Source organism: Falco cherrug, chromosome 7, assembly GCF_023634085.1.
Source record: "Falco cherrug isolate bFalChe1 chromosome 7, bFalChe1.pri, whole genome shotgun sequence".
Taxonomy (NCBI): Eukaryota; Metazoa; Chordata; class Aves; order Falconiformes; family Falconidae; genus Falco; species Falco cherrug.
The window spans coordinates 6,442,060-6,466,241 of NC_073703.1; the positions used below are offsets into that span (position 1 = coordinate 6,442,060).

At 49.4% G+C, this 24,182-nt stretch overlaps 3 protein-coding genes across 5 annotated transcripts; 1 reads left to right on the plus strand and 2 right to left on the minus strand.

Moving 5' to 3' along the window:
* Positions 1 to 209: 209 nt before the first annotated feature.
* On the minus strand, positions 210 to 6,103 carry MTFMT (mitochondrial methionyl-tRNA formyltransferase). The gene is made up of 9 exons (XM_055716558.1): positions 5,931 to 6,103; positions 5,123 to 5,335; positions 4,575 to 4,697; positions 3,654 to 3,756; positions 3,043 to 3,118; positions 2,396 to 2,487; positions 1,808 to 1,889; positions 1,094 to 1,179; positions 210 to 793 (listed from the first exon to the last, which is right to left on the minus strand). Exons 1-9 carry the CDS (start codon positions 6,077 to 6,079, stop codon positions 593 to 595), a joined length of 1,125 nt encoding a protein of 374 aa, XP_055572533.1. The 5' UTR covers positions 6,080 to 6,103; the 3' UTR covers positions 210 to 592.
* A 4,390-nt stretch (positions 6,104 to 10,493) lies between these two features.
* On the plus strand, positions 10,494 to 18,819 carry SLC51B (solute carrier family 51 subunit beta). Its single transcript, XM_027800220.2, has 7 exons — positions 10,494 to 10,693; positions 11,749 to 11,814; positions 14,291 to 14,391; positions 15,541 to 15,915; positions 16,218 to 16,361; positions 17,224 to 17,314; positions 18,145 to 18,819. Exons 3-7 carry the CDS (start codon positions 14,352 to 14,354, stop codon positions 18,359 to 18,361), a joined length of 867 nt encoding a protein of 288 aa, XP_027656021.2. The 5' UTR covers positions 10,494 to 10,693; positions 11,749 to 11,814; positions 14,291 to 14,351; the 3' UTR covers positions 18,362 to 18,819.
* On the minus strand, positions 18,608 to 23,967 carry RASL12 (RAS like family 12). 3 transcript variants are annotated; one of them, XM_055716818.1, is made up of 6 exons: positions 23,697 to 23,967; positions 22,658 to 22,774; positions 22,495 to 22,551; positions 21,302 to 21,375; positions 21,018 to 21,208; positions 18,608 to 20,188 (listed from the first exon to the last, which is right to left on the minus strand). In XM_055716818.1, exons 2-6 carry the CDS (start codon positions 22,764 to 22,766, stop codon positions 19,804 to 19,806), a joined length of 816 nt encoding a protein of 271 aa, XP_055572793.1. In that variant the 5' UTR covers positions 22,767 to 22,774; positions 23,697 to 23,967; the 3' UTR covers positions 18,608 to 19,803. The 3 variants fall into 3 exon arrangements, with proteins under 3 accessions (XP_055572793.1, XP_055572792.1, XP_005435654.3); XM_055716817.1 differs by lacking the exon at positions 23,697 to 23,967 and adding an exon at positions 23,091 to 23,307; XM_005435597.3 differs by lacking the exon at positions 23,697 to 23,967 and having other exon boundaries at positions 22,658 to 23,084.
* Positions 23,968 to 24,182: the final 215 nt, after the last annotated feature.

Below are 24,182 nucleotides of genomic sequence, written 5' to 3' on the forward strand. Positions count from 1 at the left end.
TGGCATCAAATTCCAGTGAGAAATAAGGGATGTCCTGTGTTAAATGTAGTTGACTAAGAAAACTATCATGGACAGGAAAAGATACTCTAGATGTTCCCAGCAAAGGCTTAAGTTACTCATCTCAACATGGGGATACAAAGCTAGTTGAAGGGTCCACAAGAAAATCAAACTAGACAATCTAAGAGTCTCAGTGAACACTAAACTCTGAATTACGGAGAAGCATAGGATTTTAATATTTCCAGATTAAAGTAACCGTGTACAACTTATGCTTGAAGAAAATTATACCAGAAGTCCTCAAAAAGAAATTGAAAGCATTGTATAAAAAACATTTATATTTTTATATACTCAACAGTAGAAACAAGGATTTATTAACCGTCTTCAGTGTTCAGAGATTCTCTTCCTTGATGGGGAAAAAGAAATGAGTATCATCAGGAACCCATGATGAAAACACGCAGATGACAGTAACATCAAACACTTTGGGAGGAAACCCCTTAACTCAGTTGAATGTTGTAACACTGTAACATTCAGGTGGGCACTGAAATATTTTATATTACTATTAACTTACAGACATCTTCCACATTTTATAATACAACTATTGTTTTATATCCTGTGCAAATATTTTCCTTTTTTTCAGAGTCTTTTTTGCTGTGCTAAGTTTGAGTGTTTGAAATCTGCATTCCTGATGAATTGTTCTTGACTGCCGCTGGAACCACGAGTGCAAATATCCATTGTAGAAGTCAAGTGCTGTAAGCTGCTTCCTTAATATGACTCTTTTGAATCCAACCCAGCCTTCCTAAAAATAAAACCAAGAAAATGGCAGTAAGCTTCTTCCATGTTTTAAAATTATCTTTAGCTCTCAGTTTGGCTTAAAGAACACATTTTATTTAATGTCATTATGTTTACAAGTCAAATTCTCTCTTGCAAGCCTGTTAGTGGAAGCAGAGTTCTTCAAGTATCAAATGAGAAAGCTGATTCTAATCTAAACTAGTTCAGTGAATAAAAATGGACAACTAAGACAAAAGTTATGTAACACGCAAATACTAAAAACCTCATCTTTAGGGTACTGAATATAAAAGAAGTGGAAAAAACCTACCTTGCAACGAGCTATCAGCGTTTGGGACTCTTTATGGTATAGTAATGAACCAGGAACAACAGCTCCGTGATCATTTAACATTTGATCTAAAAGCAAAGCAAGATTGTCCTGCATTTTTATGCCAACAAGTACAAAAAAGTTTGAAACACTTAGGTCTCTCTGAACATGATAATCATCTTGAGTCACTATTTTGCTCAACACTATTTTATTGTATTCTGTGGTTTATTGTACCCAAATGAGCAGGGGAGAAGGAGAACAGTCACTCTCTGGCACTGCTCCCTATCTGATCCATAAACAGTCATTAAGCTTGATTGGGCTCTAGCAAACCACTCAGCCCACAAGGCTCTCAGACTCACAGACTACTATACAAAACGGTTTAAGCCACAGTACACAGGGACAGCTTCCCTCATGAGAGATCCCCAGACAATGGCATTAGAAGAGGATCTCCTAACTAATTAGAGGATTAAAATCCTCCAGTCTCAGGATTCACAACACAATACCTGCTGCTTGCTCAACATCATCACAAAGCAAGAATGTTCTTAAAACCCATTTTATGCTCATCTTTGGGCACAGAAACTTGCTGCACTCTGAGCACATACAAGGCTGACTGGCTTCAGAAAGCAGTACTTAAAGCTATTTTTTAGTACAATATGGTACAATCTCCAAGTCAATGTTTGAAAAGACAGGAAAACTTAACAGATTAAATTAAAATACCAGAAAACCCAGGAATATTATCCACTTCCTCAAAATCCAGAAGTTTAACAGTAGTACCCTTCCAGAGTGTCTGCAAAGGAAACTGGAAACAGAAGCAGATGACACATTAAGAATTATCACAATTTCCACAAAACTGCCTAGGCTGTGGGGCTTTTTATACAAGATATCTGTCATAATAACATTAGGGGGGAAATTTAGGTCAATGTCCAGATAAGAGACTTTATTTTATCTACTTTTCCTTGTTATTCCTCATCTCACTGACAAGCAAACCACTAGCATACACAAAGTGACTACCTACAATAGCTGTTTACTGTCGCCGTTCACACTGTTTACTGTCATGCAAAGATGTCATTATAGTGTTCTGAGGAAACAATACAAAACTATTGAGCAGATTTCACACTTGGGATCAAGTTCATGAAAATTCTCCTCCACACTAATTCTGCCTCTAATGCTGAACTGTGCTGGGATTTTAAAACACATGCTAGGTTTCAGAAGCTGAAATAATTAGTTTTAGTTACTAGTTAAAACCCACCAAACCCAGACATGCCAGAGGACAGAAAAGCGTTTAAAAAAAATCCACTGTCTTACCATACTTCCTATTGCACGATGCAGTTGAATTATCTGTGCAGCTGTTTGCTCTTCCCAATTTATACAACTCTTAGCTATAGATATTTTAGGAGCTAGGAGGGGAAAAGAAGAAATTAAAAAACTTTGTATTTTGTTTTGCACCTTTTTGTAAACAAATAGCTGTACTATTTCATACTATTTTAAACTGGTTTATTCTGACCAATGGCAGGATTACTGTCTAAACATACGTACCTTAAACTGGAGAAGATTTTGCAAAAAAACTCAATTACTTATACCTTATTCTCAGTTGTCCTCTTATTTACCCACTGCACTATGAACTGATAACACATATTTACAAGCACAGCTGTAACACTTTTGTCTGCATTACAACCATGAAGAATAACTCATTCAGATTTTGCAGTATCACTAGTGATTTTGATATTGTACAGGCAACTGGGAGAAAACTCATTAATGTAGTAAGCCTGAAGATTTCTGAAACATTTTTCCCCTCTGTACGAGTTTTTTAAGCCAGAGAAGGCAGTGAAGAGACCATACTGAGGAAGGTATCTAAAGAATATATAACCCAACACAGTAGGAAGAAACTTACTTTTCCAGCTGCTATAATAAAAAAAAATTTAAAAGTTGCATTAAGTATGATGTGTACCTACCAAATGTTACTCCTTCTTTCGGTTGCTCTTTTTTATTTTTTAAACTTTCAGGCAAGTTTTTCAAAACTGCTAACAGCTGCAAAATTAAATTTTGTACAGAATATTAGCAAAGCTAAGTAGAATATTTTTATTAACAGTAAATATAAGACATACAAATACAGTACTTAATTCTTCATCAGTGAAACTTTCTTGTGAGTTTTTAGAAAACTCGGTCAGTATATTAAGACGACTTGCATCATACACACAAACACACTAAAGGCATCCTACCTGCTGAATCACAATTAAAAAAGCCAACTGTTTTTTTTATGGATGATCTCCCCTCTGATATTATTCCCTTTAATGAAAGAAGAAACACGCACTGTTTCCATACAAAGCACTTGAGTTCTTCACTGAATAGAAACTGAACGGCAACACACAGGACCAACACTGACAGCTTATCACACACCACACAGTTTTCCTCTCAAGAAGGCAAAGTGCTCACAAACATTTAGTTTCAGATCACTACCTTCTCAACAGTTGCAGTAGTCAACTCAAAACAAGATAAAAAAGAATTCTGTTCACATATGTTAAAAGGTACTAATCAGAAGTGACACTAGCTTGCATGACTTTACCATATTTGCACCCATCTTTGATAACATCACTTCTAGCTCCTTTGCAGTACAGCGGGGAGGAACCGCAAACTCTTCTTGCTTAATAATTGGACCTATATCAAACCTATCAGGCAGAAAACATACAAGCTTACTAGAGAAGCTATAACAACCAGCAGTTCAAACATCTACATTCAATAAGTCAATTCAGTTACTATTTACCCTTTCCTCCTCTAAAACTTTATTTTTCACACATAATCAAAATAACGTTTGGTTCACAAGACAATACAGAGAAAAGAGTATCAGATATATCCTGGTAAGCAAGATTTACCTCAGCAAGCTGAGACTGATTAGAAAGCAGAATTTACATTTCAGAAGCATAAGACCTCAGTAGAAACAACCTAAAGAATTCAGAAGGAACTTGTTTTGCACTTTCCTGAGATCTATTATCAGACAAGCATCTAAGAAAAGATAACTATATGTGTTTTCCCAAGCCTTTTAAGCCAGAGTTTATGCTGAAACCAAAACATTTAATATCTCTCCCATCTCTAGATAGGCAACTGCTTGTCCTCTGCTTCACTTACAGGAGGTTACAGGTGACTCTGAAGTCTGAAAACCAGATCTTTTCTGTGACATCATACCAAGCCTATACATCCAGCTGTGTGACTGTTTGTTCTCTGTCTGCCCCCTGTGATAATACTAAGAATTAGAGAACAAGCCTAGAGTCTAGAGTACAAATTATGCACTCCCTAACATACTGTATTTGTGGCGAGTCTCATACGGTCAGATGAAAGTTTCTAAGATGTTTCAAATTTTAATATTAAACACACATTTTAAAAAAAAAGTTATTACATAGAATGATTTACATGATTTAAGCGGTGATGATTTTAAGTCCTGAGAGGCAAGAGAAGCAGTATATTGTTTTGGGAAGCACATCTAACCTACCTCTTTGGTCTTATTTCCATAATTGTCACCCCAGCCACTTTATCACCATGAAGCACTGTGTGGACTATTGGTGCAGGACCACGCCATCGTGGCAGACAGCTGGGATGGACATTCAGCACGCCACTGAATTGAATATTTTAAAGTTAGAATAGGAACAGTACCTGAAGAGGAACCCATATGTAAACAGGTGTGCAACATTTATTACACTGAAACTACTTTAAGAATTAAATTCTCAGATCTTCTGAAGTATTACTGGTTTAAATATACATTTAAAGGAAAATTCACATTATATAACCTTCAGTTTCTCAGTAAACACAGAAAGGGAGATGAGGGGAATAAAGGTATACATATTGTGCTGAACATTTGCACAGATCTACATCAGCGTGTTAAAGAACAACAGTGAACCACACAAAAGAAGCAGGCTCAGGCTAAGCAGATGAACCCAAGAAGAAGCTGATCTCGCCTGCTACAAGTCATAGGTGCCGACTCAAAACCATAGTCTAGCTTTGCTTACAAAGCAGCAACAGACATTCGGTCAACTCACTTACTACGGGAACTGCAGAATAAGGTCCTCACTTAGGAGACGTCCAAATGATGCTACCACACCTACATCAAACTGCCCCACAGGTCCTGTGTGTGGCCATTCATGAACAGGCAGCTGGAGCTCCCGGGCACAGTTCCTTACAGGCAGGTCCCCAGGCAAGTGGGAGGGTAGGGTCACCACCTCCAGCCTGGAGACGAGTGAGCCCTTGCTGGGCTCCCTAGGGTGGACAAGGCATTGAAGGCCTCACACAGGCAGACCAAGAGAGAGACAAAGACTGGGTCACCTCCACATCTTGCTGTGCCCTTCCACAGCACCTGCCCCTCCAACGGCTATCCCCTACGTGGTCCCCAGTCTCCCCCCACTGACCCTAGCCTCCCAACCCTGCCAGCCCCAGCCCCCTCACCACCAAAGGCTTCCTCCTTTCAATCCAAGCCCCCTTACGAACCCCCATGGTCCCTGCCCCTCCTCCAAGACCTGACCCCCTGTGATACCTCTCCATTGACCCACTCACGACGCCACGGTCCCTGACCCACCCTAAGGTCCCTTCCACCCCCTCTCCCCTACCAACCTCTGCCCAACCTACAGTCCCTGCCCCTCCAACCCCAGCTCATCCCCCAGCGGCCCCTGAACCCCACCACCTCTCCCACCCCCCGATGCCCAGCCCTCCCTCACCGTCCCCCGCCCCTCCCTCCACAGGACAGCCCCTGCCGCCCCCCCTCAGTCTCCATCCCTCCCGCCCCTCAACCACAGCCACGGCCTCCTCCCCGCAGGCCACGGCCCGCTCGGCCCGTCGCCCCGCCAGCAGGCGGTACCTGGCCGCCTCCAGGGCTCGCAGGGTGGTGACGGCGAAGCGGTCGGTACCGAAGAAGAGCACCCGCCATGGCGGTGCGGCCGCCTGCCCCGCCGCCCCGCGCACCGCCTTCAGCCCCTGACGCCAGGCGCGCAGCAGCCGGCCCCGCATAGCGGCACTTCCGGCGCCGGGCGATGACGCACCCGGGCGCGCGGAGCCCGCTGCGAGCCGGGCGGGGCGGCCTCTGGGGCTGAGGCGGCGCCGCCATCTTGGGGCGGGGCGGCGCGGAGCCCCGCGCAGGCGGGGAGCGGCGGGGCCCTCAGGGGCCGCGAGTTGTGCTTCCCGGGGCCGAGGCGGTGGCACCGCGCCCGGGGAAAGGGGAGCGGAGCCGAGCCAGGCCTCTGCCTCTGCCTCAGCCCCGGGCTGGGCTGCACGCCCCGAGCGCGGCCTCCGGCCTGTGGCTTCTGGCTCTCCGCAACGTCGGTGCTGCCCGAGCGAGCGTCTCCTGTGGCGGGGGACCCATAACCCTGGCCCTCATGACCGTAAACTGGCTGCTTTGCGCAAAGATAACGCGGAAAAACGTCAGGGTCAGAAAGGGGTGTTGACACCGCAGCCTCTGATGTTCTGCTGGCTCCAGTGCAGCGCTTGAAAAGCTAATTTCTGTGGCTGCCTCTGTGGACAGCTTTGTTCTAACAGTGATTATAATACAAAGAATGTTTTCTTGTAAACTATGGGGTCAGAATAACCACTTAAAAACCAGTCGTCTCGCATAACGTAAGAATGAAAATACTTTATCACTGTCCTACAAACATTCTCTTCCCCCGTGGTTTAGTTGTGTAGTGTTTCATTTAATGTAAATTGCATACACAAATTCCCTATACATCTAAATCACAGTATATCCTGCAGTCTTTGGCACTAGGAATTTCAAAAACATGGAATGTGAGGATCTGGAAACATTTCATAGATGCCAGTGAAAATATGTAAATTACTTGGATGATAGAATTTATGCCAGACAGCCACACGAGGAAAGGATCACTAAGGAAAGTGAAAATTTGTGCTGCGCTAAGCGGCACTGCATGTTCATTCCCTTTTTCACTTCTGTATTGACCATAAGGCTTTCTTCTCTCAGGTATGGAAGATGCCTCCACCTCTAGTGGTAGAAACAAAGAAAAACTAATGAGAAAGTGCTGTTACAGGTTAAATAAAAATGAGTAAGGCCATCCTAACTGAGGTGCTTATATTCCTGCATCCTGGAAAGAGGAGGATACCCTACCAAATACTGAGGTAATTTCCTAGCTGAGAATCAGTACATAAAAATCAATTGCTCCAGAAAACTTGGTTCTCTGTTACTCAGGGATCCTCATGAAAATCCTCAATTTAGTCGCATGCAGAATACTTCAATTCCAGCTGCTTCATTTCAGGGCGCATAGATGCAAGGATACGGTAAACATACAAAAAGATAAAGACAGTAACAAGGATGATGGAAAAACTTCTGTTTGAGAAGAGATTAAAGGAACCAGTGTAGTTTGTCTTGGAAAGTGGACACGGGGAAAAGAGGAGGCGAGCAGTCTCTCTTATTTTAAATAGTATGGAGCTGGTAAACAGGGAACAATTAGCTGTTGTACAATAACTAAGAAATTACAGGCACTTATGGGTATTAGGCCCCCCAAAAGAGGAAGCAGTATTCCACGCAGCATGTAACCACTTATCTCAGATGCTGAAAAATAGTCATGTTTTCCAGAAGCAGACATCGCAATTGATGGAAGGCAGGCTGGAAGGAGATGTCCTGTGTTGTGCCGGCAAATACCAGCTCTCTGAGGTCTTGGGTGAAACCCTGGATTTATCACCAGCAATTCAGAAAGGCCAGGGACATACTATGCGTGTCTGGATAGCCCAAATGCTGCCTGAAAGCTGGGAATTTGAAGTCTGCATCCAGCTGCTGCTCGGTGTTAATTTCCAGGTATCAGATCCCAGCACGGGAGGCACTGAACGTGTCAGTGGTATATCATATCGGCACTGCGTGCGGAGCTTCACCTGCTGCTCATCAGGGGACTTAAACCCTGGAAACGGATTCTTAGTTCTGGCAGTCGTTAAGGCTCCTGGAAATACTGGAAGTCCATACTGAGTTTTTGCCATCCTTACTCATGAAGTAATTAATGCTTCATTTGCAGTGAGTTTATGAAGTGGACTTAAATTCACTCCAGTATACTTGCTCACAAGTAATTAATCCTCGGCTCTGATACAACTGTGCAGTTCAAACAGATTACAGCTATTATTTAGTATCATGTCTTGGACACAGTGTACATTAATTTTAACTGAAGATTTATTACAATATAAATTTTTCCAGCAGAATGAAATCAACAATGATTGTTTCAGAACAAAAAAAAGCAAAAAGAAGCTCACAAATCTTGCTTTCCTGCTGCATTTGAACTCTGCTTTTGTACGTGGGGGAAAAAAAACCAACAACCCTGAATGTTTAGTTATTCTGTAACCAGGCATTTCAGGTCAAAGACACAGAAGGGATCAAAAAAGATAAGCACAATTAAAACACCAAGGTCGGACAAGTTCTTCTTAAGAGTAGTGAGGACAAATCTGAGGAGGAAGCAGAACACAAATCAATGTCATATCTCCACTTTGCTTCCTAGCCAAAGACACTGAAAGTGTCTCCAAGAAGTAAAAAGATATCTCCCATTAAAGGCTGCCAGTGTCGTCAAGGGAAATGTGAACTAAAACACAGCAATTGCTGGAGAGACAGCTCCTGAATGTGTTCGCAGCCCTCTAGAGAAGGAGAGGATTACTGGGCAGAAGGGCCAACTGTAACCAGCAGGAAACTGGTTTTATTTCCATGTACATCATGCTAAGTCCTGAAGGCATCTGAGCCACCTACCTGCATCTGGACACTATTTTTGGGGGGTTATTGGGGGTGAAATAGGAGCCACTGTGCTGGTGCCCTAAGGCTTGTCCCTGACTCACACTGCTCCACCCCAGGGAGGCAAGTGGAAGTAGCCCATCACTGCACCACTGGCTGTGGGACACTGGACTTGCAAGGGCTGCATGAGGGGTTTGGGGGTCTCCCATACAGGAGGAGCTGTTGGACACCTCTTCCTCAAACAGCCCAAAGGCAGGGCAGGAGCCAGATGGGCACTGCAGAGCTGCAGAGGTTCCCGTGACGTCCCAGGGGCTATAGTCACTCTGTCTCCTCTGATCAGGTTTCCCCACCTGGTTTCAGAGGCTTCAGTTTAGGGAATTGTGGGTTACGCTGTTATGCCCAGCTTCTGCACAGCAGCTGGGGAAATTTATATGTATTTTCTTAATTAAAATATAGATACGTAATTCAAGCTATATAGGAAATTGGGATTAAAAAGGACCTTCTGTGGCTTTGCACTCACCCTCCTCCTGTCACAGTCACCTCTTAACCATGGCTAATATGTCCTTCCCTCTACTCAGAGACTGCACTACAGGAGCCAGGCATTTCCTTTGCATCTTTCTCAAAGGCAGTGAGCCAGAGGATTTGGTTGTGTAAGCTGCGAGACTGCTTGCTGACCTGTCACTGAAACCCCTTCCCTGGCAATGGAAGGGTCACAAGGACACTGAAGAAAAGCGTTCCCTAGTGTGATGACACTTTTCAAATGATCCAACTCGAAATGAGGAGGAAAGACAGCCCAATTTACAGCATGGTGTGATGTCCTGGCTTGACCTGCCTCCCCCAGCAGAGAGGAGCTCTTGTTGCCTGGAGGATGTGTTTCTGAGCGTGAGCTCCCATCCCCTTGCTGCCAGGCTAACGCTCAACAGTGAAACATCTCTGTTTGGCGAGTGTGCGTGTCTGCTGGGTGAAATATCACAGGGGCAGCCAGAGGAAGCTCTGAATCAGCTGTGAGATGGGATTCAAAGGATCAATTGCACTGGAAGCACCTTGGCTTCAATGCCAAAGATGCTTTATTTCAAGCTGGAAAACACCAACAACAGAAAGAACATAAGATTACTGCGCTCATCTCCAATTAAGTCTAAGCTAAGCAGTGCTAGCTATGTGCTCCAAACCCATCACTGAGAAGTATCTCACTTGCTTTGCAGTACGCAGCTCCATCCATGGATCAGCTAGTTCAGGGAGGAGGAATTCTTTCCAAATGTGGCTGGCACAAAAAGGCAGCACATCAGTCTTGTGACACTGCAAAGCCTCTTAGCAGTCTATTCACTTGGCCAGCTGTTGTCAGTACCTGTAAAAAAGGGATGGCAGAATCTCTGATGAGTGCTTTGTGCTTTGCCTGCAAAGTCAATTGCTCTTGTGAGGTGCTCTCAGAGCCTTAGAATAACAATTAAAAAAAAAAAGGCGGGGGGCTAATATTTGCTTTATCAGTACATGCTTCCTTTTTGCAACAAGGAGCGAGCCAGGCAGAGTGAACGTTATCGTTTATGTTAATCCCAGAGTAACTTATTACTGTCATTCTGTTTGGTGTGCTCTGTTAATACTGATTGTGCCAATAGCTTGAGCAAATAAGCGGGACGTTCCTACAGCTCATACTTTGCAGAAAGGTCATTCACCTCATACCGTAATCGACCCACTAAGGAGGTGTGTTTTTTTCAGGGGCTGGAGTGAACTTCACCTGTTGGACTAGCATTCACACATGACTCAGGAGCAGAATGAATCACAGCTCATAGCATACCAAAATAGGAGGAAAGGCAACTTTGTCACCATAGTAAGGGGCTGACGAGAGCTCGGAGGAGATGTCTTCAGACAGCAGGGCTTGAAGAAATGTAGCTTCCTCTGCTGGGAACTGCATGTTTCTGGTGAGTTAGCGGAGATTAACGGACATTCCTGCTGCGCTAGCTGGTGGGTTAATTTATAGCTATCTGTAAAGAAAGGCTTATTTATTTATTTCCGTTAGAAAGCTGGAATTCTGGGAAATTTTAAGTGAAGGCTATGTCATTTGTTTAAGGAGAGAGTGAATGGCAAGTAAGAAGCAGGCTGGGGTAACTCCTGCATGTAAACAGTCTGGAAAGCAATCAAAGGAAAAGATTTAATACAACTCAGATTTGTTCATTAACTTTTAACTTTACAAAGGTTAAAAAATAGTACAGACTGCTTTTGTACTTTAGTATTTTAAATATTAATTGTTTTTCTTGTGTTCCTCAATTGAACTGAGTCCTTAATGTACCTGTATAAACCAATCCATCCATTTGTATCTTCATGGTGTGCCATTGTGTATCTTCTGTCAATCTCAAAGACTGGGCATCCCACTTCTGTAATGTATTTGGAATAACTGACACATTTCAACTCAATCAGTTAAGGTAACCACCAGAGACAGAGTCTGGATGACAAGAGGACACTATTTTACAAAGACTGGATGTTGTAGGTGCATCGTCCCGTATTGTGTAGTGAATATGGAGTAGGCAGTCCAGAGGGACATTATCATTTTAACAGAAGCTGTACTTGATGGTCTTCCCAGAAAACTTTTTTCCCCATCTTTACTTGTATCAATACAGTATCTCAAGACTTCTCATTTGCAGAGTGAGGGCAACATCTGGCTTAGTAAGCAACTGTGAATATTAGACCTGATAAAAACCAACATACAGGGCACATGGTGGTTTCACAGCACCACGTGCTGTGCCCTGGCTGGAAAGAGTCCACATGCTGCTGGGGACGTGTGTGCTCCCACACAGGACAGGCCCCTTGCTGGGTTATGCCAACTTGGAGCACCGATCCCTCAGCTCTGCCTTGTGTGTGTGATGGGTCTCAGATCTCCAAGGGCTTCCATAGTGAGGAAGGATTTTACCATTTAAGTGCCATGATCAATATGTCGAGCAAAAAGCAATCACTTGCCATTTTTCTATATTTTCTTGAGATTTCATTGGATGCCACCAACGATCACAGATCCTGGTTTTGAACAGGAGGATTTGAGACAGCACTGGTGAGTGACTCTTTGTTTCTGAAGTACATGCAGCATACAAGTTGTGCAGCTTTTGATATGAATATCCCATTTGCAAAAAGAAAGAAATGAAAATTTTTTTCAGATGAAAATAACACTGGTAAAATGTTTCCTTTGAAGATGCTGGCCTCCTTTCCATACAAGCATAAAATGCATGAGCTTTCTCTCATTTGAGCTTCCCATGTTGTACCCAAGCTGGGAAGCAACCTCAGAAGGGTCTTAGGTGTCTTCAGAGGGTAGGAGACCAAAGTCTAAGAGTTGTCAAAGGCCTGGATCTAAGGGCTCACCCCCATCCAACAGCAGCCAGAGTGACTGCTGAGATGTGTGGCTGGGAGAGCAACAGAGAAGACATCACCCACACTCTCTCAGCTTGTTTGGTGGAGCAGCGCTCACCCATGCTGGGATGTGGGCAGTGGGGCAGAGCAGCTGTGTGGGGGAAGCTGGAGGAGATGTCTTTAAAAATCTTTTAGGCTGGAAGATCCAAACTCTCCAGAGCGTGTTCAGCCCAACTGTGGGACTCAGTGTTTCCTTACTGGGGAAACTGGTGGTACAGGCAGTGTTCTGGACCTGCTCAGGCTCTCTACTGGGGTAGATACACTGGCCTAAGAACACTGTTTTGTAGCTTTGATGAATGAAACTTCCAAACCAGTTTGATGTAGATGTAGAAGATCTTTAAAATAACGGGAGTTTCCCTTAAACTCTTTTACCTAAATTTCCTGTTAATGCATGGTAAATATCCACTCTGCTACTGTATTTTACCTGAGAAGATCCAGCTTCCTGCATCTGGGGGAGATTTGGTGGTCACTGCTTTATAAAGTAGTGAAGTACTTCTAGCAGCTTTCTAGCACCCCTGCTGTGCATGGCAGCTTTGGTGTGGACACCAGGAGGTGGCCCACAAGTTATGAAACACCTTAGGAGAAAATCAGCAACATGCATGTCAAATATTCCTGTTTGAGCAAATGATTAGACAGAAGCCTTGCACAGCAAGATTTAACACATTCACTTCTTATTAGGGTGTAGCAGACTTATAACTTGATTTCATCGGCACCAAGACTTTATTTCCTCCTTTCTGAGGAGTGATCCATGTGAATAAGCTAAAGGTTACCTGGTCGGTAAGGTAATTGGCATACCCAACTGCAGGGAGTAGCTTTAGCCATATTTTCTGAAGTACAGAGCCAAAGTGGATCATGTATTTGAGAGTCTCATCCTCAAAGAACTGCTAACAAGTGGTTTTCTGGCAGCAGGGAGCAAGCCTGAATGCCTAGTTGGCTATAAAATGTGAACTTTGAATTATGAAGACATTGAGAAGGGGCGGGGGGGGGGAAGCGGAAATAGTAGCAATCATTAGGTCTATAACCAGTAGGACAAGTGCTTCCCAGAGGAGTCAGCAGCAGCATTGTTGACACAACCGGCATGTTGGAACGTGCTTGTGAGTGATTTCCAGCAAACAGTTTCAGACAGTGTCAGGCGATGCTACCAAGGCAGGTAAAAGTTGAGAGTATCAGTCATAAAAGTCTTAAGTCCTCACATAATAAGTAATGACCTGTGGGGCCAGCATGTCTGAGGGACACAAATGTTGTGTCATTCACCTGCGAGTGGGTGACGATTCAGGTGAGGCCGGTGAGCAGAGGCAGAGCAGTGGGCTGGGGAGAGCCACCTAACCATCTCAAAGTAACTCACAGTGGACAGATGGGAACCTTCTGCTTAGGTCAGGTCCCTCCAAAGGAGGCTGAAGAACTGAATTGGACAAACAGCCATAAAAGCCAGATTGATGCCACTGACAAATAAGAGACTAAAGCTCAAGGAGGAGCTTTCTGCTTCCCTGAGGGATGGGAGATACCTTTGCCTCAACGACAAGCTGGCTTTTCCTCCTGTTTGGGCTGAGCCCTTCATCATCTCCACACCCTTATTCTGCCATACAAGGATTGGTAGCAGGTAGTCACAGAGTATGTATTCCTTAAGGACTGTGGTGGGGGAGCAAGGAGGGAAGCAGCAAGGTTAGTTGGGGAGAGGCTGGCTTGCAGCAGCTAGGCTCACATCTGCACGGGGTCACCTAGGCAAGGCTTCCAGCCCCAGGCAGCAGACCCTGTGCCAGACCCACTCTGCTGTCACCTCAGTGGCTCCCAGGATGTCTGCACCCTGTCCTGGCAGCTCAGACTCATGTTCACAGAAGAAAACAGATGCCACAGCTGCAGCGGTACATCAGGTCCCCTCTCTGAGTACAAAGCTGGAGCAGAGAAGGGAATTGAGTTGTTTAAAAGATCATCGCTTCCACTTGTGGTTTTGCCTCCATTCAGCTGCTGTAGACACCAGAGCAGAAACATGCTGGCCTGCTGTCTCCAGTCCCTCTCAGTAATAACTCGTGTAACTTTCAGTGCTCCTAGTGATAAAACCAGTGGCACTGTGCTAGCAAAGGATGCTTTGAGGTTATCCCTTACCTCTCATCTCTCTTTTCCAGGCACTTGTGCACTGAAGAAATACTGGTGAAGACGTGATCCATCCCAGCTGCACATACAAATATGAAGTTCTTCTGGATAATCTCATTTTTGCTGCTGCAAGGTAGAGTCTTGGCTTAGAGGATAATGGTGTTGGTGAAGCAGGTCACACATGCTGAGTCTGTGCCTCTTCACAGGCTCTGACCCACACCAGGCTCAGCAGGGGATACAGCAAGACATTGTCTGCAAGGCAGGTTCATGGGAGCTAGATGTGCAAGAGTTTCCATCATTGTTGTATGACCTTATGAACACCTCACTGGCTGAGGGAAAACACATACAGATAGCATTATGGCAAAGACACGCATTCAAGACCTAAACTTTTTGGGAATATGGTTTCTTCCTCTCCTGGGACCCATTTTCCTCAGTATATAGCACTCTCAACCATGGGGAAAGTTTCACCCTAAGACTGTGCTTCCAGCACTGTTGCCATCTTTTTGACACCAAGGAAGACACCTGACTTATGGGGATTTGGGTTTTTTTAAACCCAATATCAATGTCTGTTGGGCCTCTCCACACCAATGCTGTGCACAGGGATGTTTCAGCTGACGCTTTAAGGTTAGACAACCAAACTAGAAATACCCGAGCCCCAAAACCTTCCCCTGTGGTTCCCCAGAAACAGAGACATTGGAGACAGTGTCTAGTTCATCCAGCTGGAGCAGGACATCAGCATGTCTGTTCCCAGAGGGAAAGCAGAAGCCAGCAGTGAGGCCCACCAAAGGGTCTGAGCCTTTGCCTCTTCGAACAAACCAGGAGAGCAGCCTCCCACCTCCCGTGAACAGCAGGAAGCGGCTAAGCGTGGGTCAGGCTGTGTGGCGCTGTGAGCTGACAGCTGCCAGCCCACCAAGGGACCTAGCAGAGCTCAAGTCTAGGAGAGGAGCTCACCATCTTTTTCTGGGGAACAGATACAGATACAGCTTCAGCCGGAGCTCAGCACCAGTTGCAAGGATGGTCTAACTGGGCTTCCCAGAACCCACCCAAAAGGATGTGCTTGAGCCATGTTTGCTGAGAGGTGTGGGTTAGGGAAAGCTACAAGCCCAGCAGCCTTGGCAAAGAGCAGCTGGACTGCAGGCAGTTTGCCTCTTGAATGCCTTTTGCCCTGCGTTGATTTCCCAGTGCCAGAGCTCAGTGTCATTCCCATCTGCCCTATACACTTGGTATGCATATATGTCCCATCCTTAGGGGGTGACCATCTCATATGCTCGTTTCTTTGCAGGCACTGAAGCTTTTCTGATGAAAAACGCTAACGTCAAGCTGTGTTTACAAGCCAGCCCGATGAATGGGCATGTATTGCTGGAGGACTGTAATCCAGAGTCAGATTTCCAGGACTGGTCTTGGCAAGGCGATTCTTTGATGAATCATGGCACGCAGAGCTGCCTCTCTGTGGTTGGGGCTGACAGAGTGCAGACAAGTTTCTGCGACAGCGCAGACTACATGAGCTGGGACTGCTCGAATTCGCTGCTCTCTCCTGTGGGCAGCAGCCAGGGCTACCTGGTGGCAAAGAGGAAAGGAGTCACTCTCAACAATGTGAGAGGCCTTAAGGCCCAATGGCAAGATGTTGCAGACAGGAGCGTGTGTGAGGAGAAACCAGGTAAATGCTACGCACCCTGGGACCAGTGGTACATGCACACACACCGCTGGGGAATGCAGAAAGGCACAGTCAGTGCCCTGGGGTCTTTCCAGCCCTGGGTGCCCCACCATAACGGCATCTGCAGTGTGAGGCAGAAATGCTTTCCACTTCTCAGTGCATGAGATAAGGCTGTGCCCTCACGGCTGCATTCTGCCTGCTTGGAGAGATGTGCTGGGCAGCCCTGGAGCCGAGGAGAAGGCCATTTCTAGCCTGAAGTATTGCAGCGAGTGACCATTTGATCTTTCTGCTCTTTTCCTCCACAGCCAAGGCAGAGCAAGACAGCTACTTCTTTGCAGCCCTTGCCAGCACACACATGTATGACCACACAGCAGGGAATGTGACTCTTGCACTGGGTATAGATCAAGAAGAGCTGGAGGAGCTGCTCTGGTTCTTCCGCAGAGAAGACCGTAAGTCCTGTTGATGTTCCTGGGTTGAGAGTTGAAATAGAGGTATGCGGTCCTTGGCTGTTAACCCTCCTGCCTAATGGACATGATGGAGGGAATTACCCAAGGAGGTGATTTACCCCAGATACATAAACCCTCAGTCTTGCCTCCAGAAGAAGCAGGCCACAGGTGAAGGCAGGCACGAGGCTTTGCTGAGATAGCATCTCCTCTCAGAGAGGGATTCAGCCTCTTTCCAGGCATAGCCTGCCAAGAGAGCAAAGGTCTGGGATGACCAGTGATTTTGGCAGGGTGGAGGGAGCAGATTGATATGAGCAGGTCAGTGCCACGATGATCAACTTCAAAGCCACAAAAATCAAGGACAGAGCATCGGCTGCCCTCTGTGCTGCGCACCCCAGCTGGTGTTCAAAGGCAAAGTCTACCTGCCTGGGTGTGGCAGCAGTGAGAAGGGCTGCAGAGACGGGGAGGGGGACCTTTTCTAGCAGTTCTCATGGTGGGATGCTGCAGCTCTCAGCCTTGTTCCCACCCTCGGGCACAGCCGCTCACAGCTCTCGGGCAAGGTTGAAAAGCCATGCGTGGCAGCTGGCGTCAGCGTGAGCCATACAGAGCCCAAGGCAGGGGGCTGTGAGCAGCAGAAAGCAGTTGTGCAAGTCGCCTGCCCAGGGAGGGAGGGTCGCCTGAGGTTATCCCAAAAAATGTGACATGGGTGCTCTGCTCTGAGTGTGGAGCTGGATACCAGTGCCTCTGCCCTTATCCTGTGGCCCAGCCACAGCACTCTGAGCTTGGGCATCCTCAGAAAACACCTGGCTGGGTTCTGCAGGTCACACTGCTCTGCGCATGCTAACGCTGCCTCTTTGCTTTCCCCCAGCATCAACGTGGAATTACTCCATCCTCGCGCTTTCCTTTGTGGCCATGATTTTGGGTCTTGTCCTTCTGGCCATTAACATTGTGCGAAACAGGTGAGACGGGAAAATTTGGGGGTCGTTTGGTGCGTGATGGTGTGCTGAACACCCCACCCCACCCCCACCCCCACCCCCAGCCCAAGCAGACAGACGTGGGTTTGGCAGGGCAGGGCAGCATGCTGAGATGTAGAGCAGGACAAGCCCTGAGTGATGGGGAAAAGAGCAAAGACAAACTCCCTTTGAACAATGCTTCGTTGTAAAACCTTGCCTGACTCCCTGCTGTCCCCATGTGTTGCCACTTCTCTGGGCCGTGGATCCTCACCAGTAGAGTATCTGCAACAGCTCTGCCCAGCCCGACAGGGCTGTTGGGAGGGAAGTGACATTAAATGTGCAGTGTGAGATGCTCTCCAATAAGTACAGGGGCTCTGGAGGACAACTCCCCAGCCTTTCCCTGTTTGCCTTCCCACGATATTCCCCTGGGCTGTGCTGCTGCACAACAACCCTGCGGCTGAGGAGCAACTCGCGGTTTTCTACAGCATGAAAACTTACATCTGGGTCAGAGCTTTCATCTTAAAATGAGAGAAAGAGCTAAGGTTATCAGTCTCTGCCATGCTGTCATTTTAGCAATGGCTTGCTGGGTGTTCCAGCCTCGCGTTGGGCGCTGTGTGTTCTCCGAGGGCAAACCCCACAGCTGCGTGTACCCAGACGCTTCAGATCACTTACACGACAGTGCAGCTGGCAGGGTTTGCACGTAAGCAGCTCACGTGTTCCCAGGGCCAAGGTGTGAGGAGGTGGATGTAACCATCGCCAGGGGTAGGAACTTGCCCCCAGGGGTGGGCCGGGCTTGCTGCTTCATGCTGCATTTCCTTTCCATGCCTTCCCTGCAGAAAAAGGAAGAGAATGTATAGAGAAGCAGTGCAAACTGCGCAGCAGGCGGAGCTGGAGGCCAAGCAAGCCCTGATGCCTGTGCAGGAATACAGCCCCGCCGAGCTGCAAAAGCAGGAGCCAGTGCCTCAGGAGCAGAGATCAGGAGAAGTGATGGTCCAGTGGAAGGACGGGACCGTCACGTCTCTGTACACAGAGAGGTCTGAGGATGCCGTATAACAGCAGCTGAAGTCAAACCATTTAGGCCCTAAGGAACATATCAGGATGTCTCTATTCATAGTGATGGAGGTTTAAAAACACAGTTTAGCCTGGCGAAACGAGAGAAAAAGAAGGAAGCAGCAGAGCTGCACCAGTAGGAGTAGCTCTGGACTCGAGGCAAACCTGTGCCTCCCCCGTTTCAGCTCCTGGGTGGCTGGTCTTTACCCACAGCTCCTGGCTACCTCCAGCCTTCTCTCCTGTGCTAGCTTCACTCCCTCCCTCGGATGCCACCTGCCTCTGCCGCAACCAGGTGGGAGACCAGCCGGGTGGGAGGTGGGAAGTGGGAGGCTCACGCTGCGGTCAGCCAGAGAATGCGCCCTCATGTCCCATCAAGAAAACAGCCACACTGAAGCGGAGGCACTTTTGTTCTTTGCAGAAATTGTCTTTATTAAAATACTTTCCAAAGTGGTTGATCGAAATCCCACATTGAATATCTCTCTATGAGTAAGGTCATATATATATATATTTATATATATGTACAAATATACACGTGGATATTTTACTCTGCAGAGTAACTGCAACTCCAGGGAGAAGTAGAACATTTAACCTGATAGAGCAAATGAAACCACACACACAGCCCTTGGCGCTGGCTTGGGCACAGGTAGAGCCTGCCCTGCTTTGGGATTCACTTCACACCCTTCCCTGGGCACACGTAGAAGGCATGAAATAATTAAAGATCTTTTTGGAAATACAACAGTCTTTTGAACAAAGGCTTTTCAGAGTGTGTCCTTGTCAGTGGAGCCTCCTTCCTAACAAAGCCTTTGAAAAGGAACGCTATAGTGTAAAAAGGTGATTAAAAACCCAGCTATTTTGGTACGACTTACTTTGATGCATGGAAATTGGTTTCAGGACACCTGAGGCCTTTAGTTGGCTGAAACAATGTCTGCACCTTTCTTGTTCAGATTAAAGAAAGATAAGAATTCCTCTCACTCACTGCTCAGTCAGGGGAACTGGGAGACAAACGAGATGGGTGCCTCCGTGCTTGATTAGTTCCCCCTTCCTGGGCTCCCATTGCTGTGCTCCAGGCACCCAACCCTCATCCTCCTGGTGGTGCCCACAGCTCTGGCTGCTCCAGGAACTGCCCAAATCCACCCAGAAATCTGGGCTCGCCCCCGATGCCAGTGGCAGGACAGGCTGCAAATAGCACGGCAGCGCTCGGCCAGGGCGGGTGAGAACCAGGGTGGGGGCAGGCAGAGTGGTGCCACAGCCAATTTCAGGCTCTCGGCACCAAGCCTGCTTGCCAAACTGCCACCGCAGGCTTTGCCCTGGCACAGAGACCGGGGCCGCTCTCCACCAGCAGCTGCTGCAGTGCCCGTGAGTCTGTCATGGATGGTCTCAGCCCTTACAGAACCAAGAGGATGGGGGTCTCTCACCACCCCCTCCACAGCCCGCAGGGACGTGTCCTAAAATATCTTGAAGCCTTTCAGCAAGGTGAGCGTGGGAGCTTTCCTCTTGCTCTGAGCCCGTGAGGACTTGACAGTGACCAGCTTGGCCTGGGCCACCGAGGGGATCTCCTTGTAGTTGACGGTGGAGAGAGTGTTGAAGGTGCAGCTGGCCAGGCTGTGGCGGGTGGGCAGGACCACTGGCGTGGCCACCGACGGACAGGGACGCTCCTCAGTGATGAATAGTGGCTGGACAGGCAAGCTCCACTCTGCCTGGCGCCGCACCTCCCGCACGGCTTCGTGGAAGACATGCTGCACACCTACGAAGTCCTGGCATGCCGACACCTCGTAGAAGAGGCACCCAAACCTGCTTGCCAGGGACATCCCTTCGGCTGCGGGCACCTGCCTGGCGAGAGCGGAGGGGATGGGTGCAGCATCCCTTGGGGCGCTTGCAACCACCCGAAAAGGGGAGCGAGGGGTGCAGGCGGCGGGCAACAGGCCCTGCATCCCATGCCTGCTTCCCAGGGAGCACCGCGGCAGCACCAGCTCATCCCTCCTCCTGCGACAAGCGGAAGATGTGGGTCCAAAATAGTTTTGCCTTTCCCAAAATCCTGGAGCAACAGACTATGCGGGTTGCTGGGGGATCATGCAACCTCCGTGCCAGAGACGTGTGCCAGGGATTCAGGGGGCTGCATGCGATGGCAGCACACTGGGAAGCGGGGAGAAGAGGCGGCAGGTCCTGGCCGTGGGGAGGGGGAAGCCTCTGTGCTGGGAGCACAGGGGGGTTCAGCAACACACGTGACTCAAGGACCTGTGGGAGCAACACTCAGCACGGCCCCAGAGTGGCACAAAAGGCCAGAAAAACATACCGAGGACATCCAGTCCTGGCAGCAGTGACGGAGCGAGAAAGGGCTCCAGGGAGCAGGCACGTCCAGAGGGGAGCAAGGAGCTGGAGCAGGCTCAAGCCCTGCCCGGGGACGGTGACGCTGCCTTACCACGCAGCCGAAAAACATCCCGCTGAAAATACCAGTGGGCTCAAAATAAGCACATCATCCCCCAGGCAGGAGAGCAGGAACCTTGGAGATGTGGGAGGACATGGCAAATACCAATGGGGGCAGAAATAACCACAAAAAAATTTAGATTTAGGTTTTGCATCCCAGCTAGAGGGATGCGGGGGGAGGTGTCTGTGAGCTCTCCCCCACCGGGAAAAGACAGCCTTGCCGCACGCCTGGTACCTGTACTGCTCCATGTCCAGCTTGTTGCCCAACAGGAGCACAGGGCAGCGGCGCTGGCAGCCCCTCGCGTGCAGGGCGAGGACCTCCAGGTAGTGCTGGCAGCCCTCAAAGCTCTTCCTATCGTCGATGCTGTAGACGACGAGGAAGGCGCTGGCCCAGCGCAGGTAGCGCTCACAGTTCCCCGGGCCGTCCTGGGGGTGAGAGGAGCAGCTGAGCTGTGATCCAGCCGCGGTCCAGCCGGGTCACACCGGGTGTTTGGCACCAGCTGTGCCCCGGTGCCTCACCTGGTCGGCAGTGTCCATCACCTTCAGCAGCACGGGCTGCTGGTCCACCAGCTCCTCTGAGGCGTAGGTGTCCTCTGCAAGGAGAAGAGTGGTTGTGAGGAAGGGCTGGGGCGTCCCACCTACGCCAAAGCCAAGCAAAGCCCTGGTTGCTTGGGACACCATGGAAAAATCTCAGCCCCTGGTGAGGAGCATCTTCCACCAATGCCTCCACCTCGCTCCTTCCTCCAACAATGCTATTTGGGGGACTGGCAGTGCCGCTGCTGGGTAAGCCCAGCTAGGCGCAGTCATTTCCCCGCGCATGCCGCAAGTGTGGGCTCCCGCGGGACAAGGAGGGAGGGAAGGAGCCCGACGTGGCCGCCACTGCGCCCAGGGCTCAGCCCTTATCTACATGCCACGGCCCAGCGAGATAAAGCGATGAACCAGGGGTGCTTCCCAATAAATCAGGCAAAAGCAGCACCCCTTTCTTTTGGCAGGAGGCAGGCAGGGAGAGCCGCCGAGCCATTCCCCTGGGAGAAAGATGCCGTCTCCCACCCGGGTCCTAACAGATGCGTTTCGGAAAGGTTTTGACATGGGAAGATAAAACCACATTCCCAAAAAAGATCTGAGGAGGAAAGGATTTATCCTTCTTTCTTAAGAGTCAGTGAGTTATTAGAGGCTGGAGTCAGTTCCTGGACAAGGTCCATATCTCCCTAATGTCCCTGATAAATCATTCATGGCTCTTCCCTGCACACTGGAGTCAGGCCTAGGAAAATAGTTATTAATTACTTAAACGAGTGGAAAAAATAAATGCCCAGAACTGCTTGCTGCAAAGCACAGCCCCCAGTGCTGCCTGCCCTGCGGCCCCCGCTCGCTGCCCCAGCCCCTCCCCTGCCTGATGCCCCCAGGAGTGAGTAGGAGGCATGAGATGCTGCCCAAGGACCCCCAGTAATTCAACTTTTAGTTTCTTTGTGGTGATGTGAGGAGCCGTGCCGCCCCGTGGGACATGCCCACAGAGAGAGCACTGTTTTCACCTCTGTTTTTACAGGCGGGTTTGGGTTGAATCCAGCCCTTCCCTTGTTTTTCATGTAATTTTGGGTTGGTTTTTTTTCCCCCTTAAATGCCATATTCGTGGGAAATGTGGGAGCAGGGGTGCTCCATGGGAGCTTGTGGGGGACAACTGGGGGCAAACACCAGTTTTGGAGAAAGCGACTTACCTAAGTTCGGGTCATATTCGCTTATGAACCTCTTGGTTAGAAACTTCACGGTCAGAGCTGCAGGAGGTGAAAGAAGCGGGTGAGGCGGGTGTCCCCCCCAGCACCGGCACCCAGCACCCCCCAGTGCCCGGCCATCCCCGTGGCGGCAGGGCACCCGTCTCACCTGACTTGCCAGCCCCTCGGCACCCCAGGATGGCCACATTACACTCGGCGAGGGGGCTCTGGGGCAGCCGCTCACCACCGGCTCGGGGTTTGCCAAACATCGACGACATCCTCCGACCTGCGGGAGAGAGCCGGGGGGGACGTGGGGCACCCACTGCCATGCCGGATGGGGACCTCCTCACCGCCCCTCACCGCCTGGCTCGTGGGCTGCCCCAGCCCAGGGGAAGGGGAGACTCAGCACCACTGGGGGGGGGGGGGGGATCCGTTCTCCTCCATGTGCGTCCTGGAGCCAGGGCAGCCAGCATCACCATCCCACGCCGGCAGCCAGCACCCCGCTCAAGCAAAGGCAGGGACACACACACGCACACGCACACGCACCCCAGCCCCCTGCCCACCCTTGGCAGCCCAGAGAGATGAGAAATGCAGCCTCCCACCTTGGCACCCGCTGACGGAGAAGCTGCCGCGCTCGCCGGGGTGCGCAGGGGCCGCGGCCGGGGCCGGGGGAGCAGCAGCCCCTGCGCTGCTGGGGCGGCCGCTGAATGAGGCAGGCGGAGGCGAGCGGCAAGGGCTGCTCGGGCCCCAGCCAAACTCCTTGTAAGGAAAGCTGCCGCGCAGGGCTGGCCACGCTGCCCCCGCCACCCCAAGGGTGGTCCCCCCGCCACGGCCCACGCCAGCCCCCCGAGCTCCTGGGGCTTGGGGCACGGACCCCCAGCCCCAAAACCCACCACGCCTCCGCTTTTGTGGCCACCTCACCGTGTCCCTAGCCCCTTGCCACGTCCCCAGCAAGCAAAAGCCTGCTCCCGCTGCCCTGGCTGAGGCCGCCGCACTCATTCTACCTCCCGCAGGCAGGAGCGGTGCCCAGGAACGATGCTGCCTGCACAGCCACCCTGCCCGCTGCTTGCCCGGCTCCCTCGGGCGCATTTAAGCACAGACACCTTCTGCTGCTGGCAGAGGCTCTGCAGGGTGAAAAAAACCCACAACCTTTTTCCTCCCCAAAGGCACAATCCCGAGGGGGAAAGGGGAGCCCGGGGAGTACTCACCGCTGCCCGCACCAAGCCATCAGCTGGCACCCAGCGGGCTCCCAGCTCGAGTAGGTGGCGGAGGCTGAAGTCAGCGTTGTCATAGCAATCACAGCCATTTGGGATGGGGCTCAGCACCCAGGACAGCAGGATACGGCCCCTGGGCTGGCCCTGAGGAGTTTCTATGGGGGCCCATAGCCGGGGCTGGGGGGTGAAGGCTGCTCCGTGGCCAGGCAGGGCTGCTGCGCCATTGGGATTATTGCCCGTTAATGCAGGCAGGATATTTTTAAACCCTCCCAAAATAGTCTGGGAGTGTGTAAGTCCCTGCAAGCCCCAGGGGTGGGAAGGATGGGGATCACTCCCCCGTGGGAAGCAGAGCCCCTCTGACAGGATCCCTGGCCCCCAGACCCCCTTTGGACACAGGTCAAGGATGCTTAAAAGCAATCGGAGCTAAATGGGGTATTTTAAGTGAGGTACCCGTAAAGATCAATACAGTGACACAAGCGC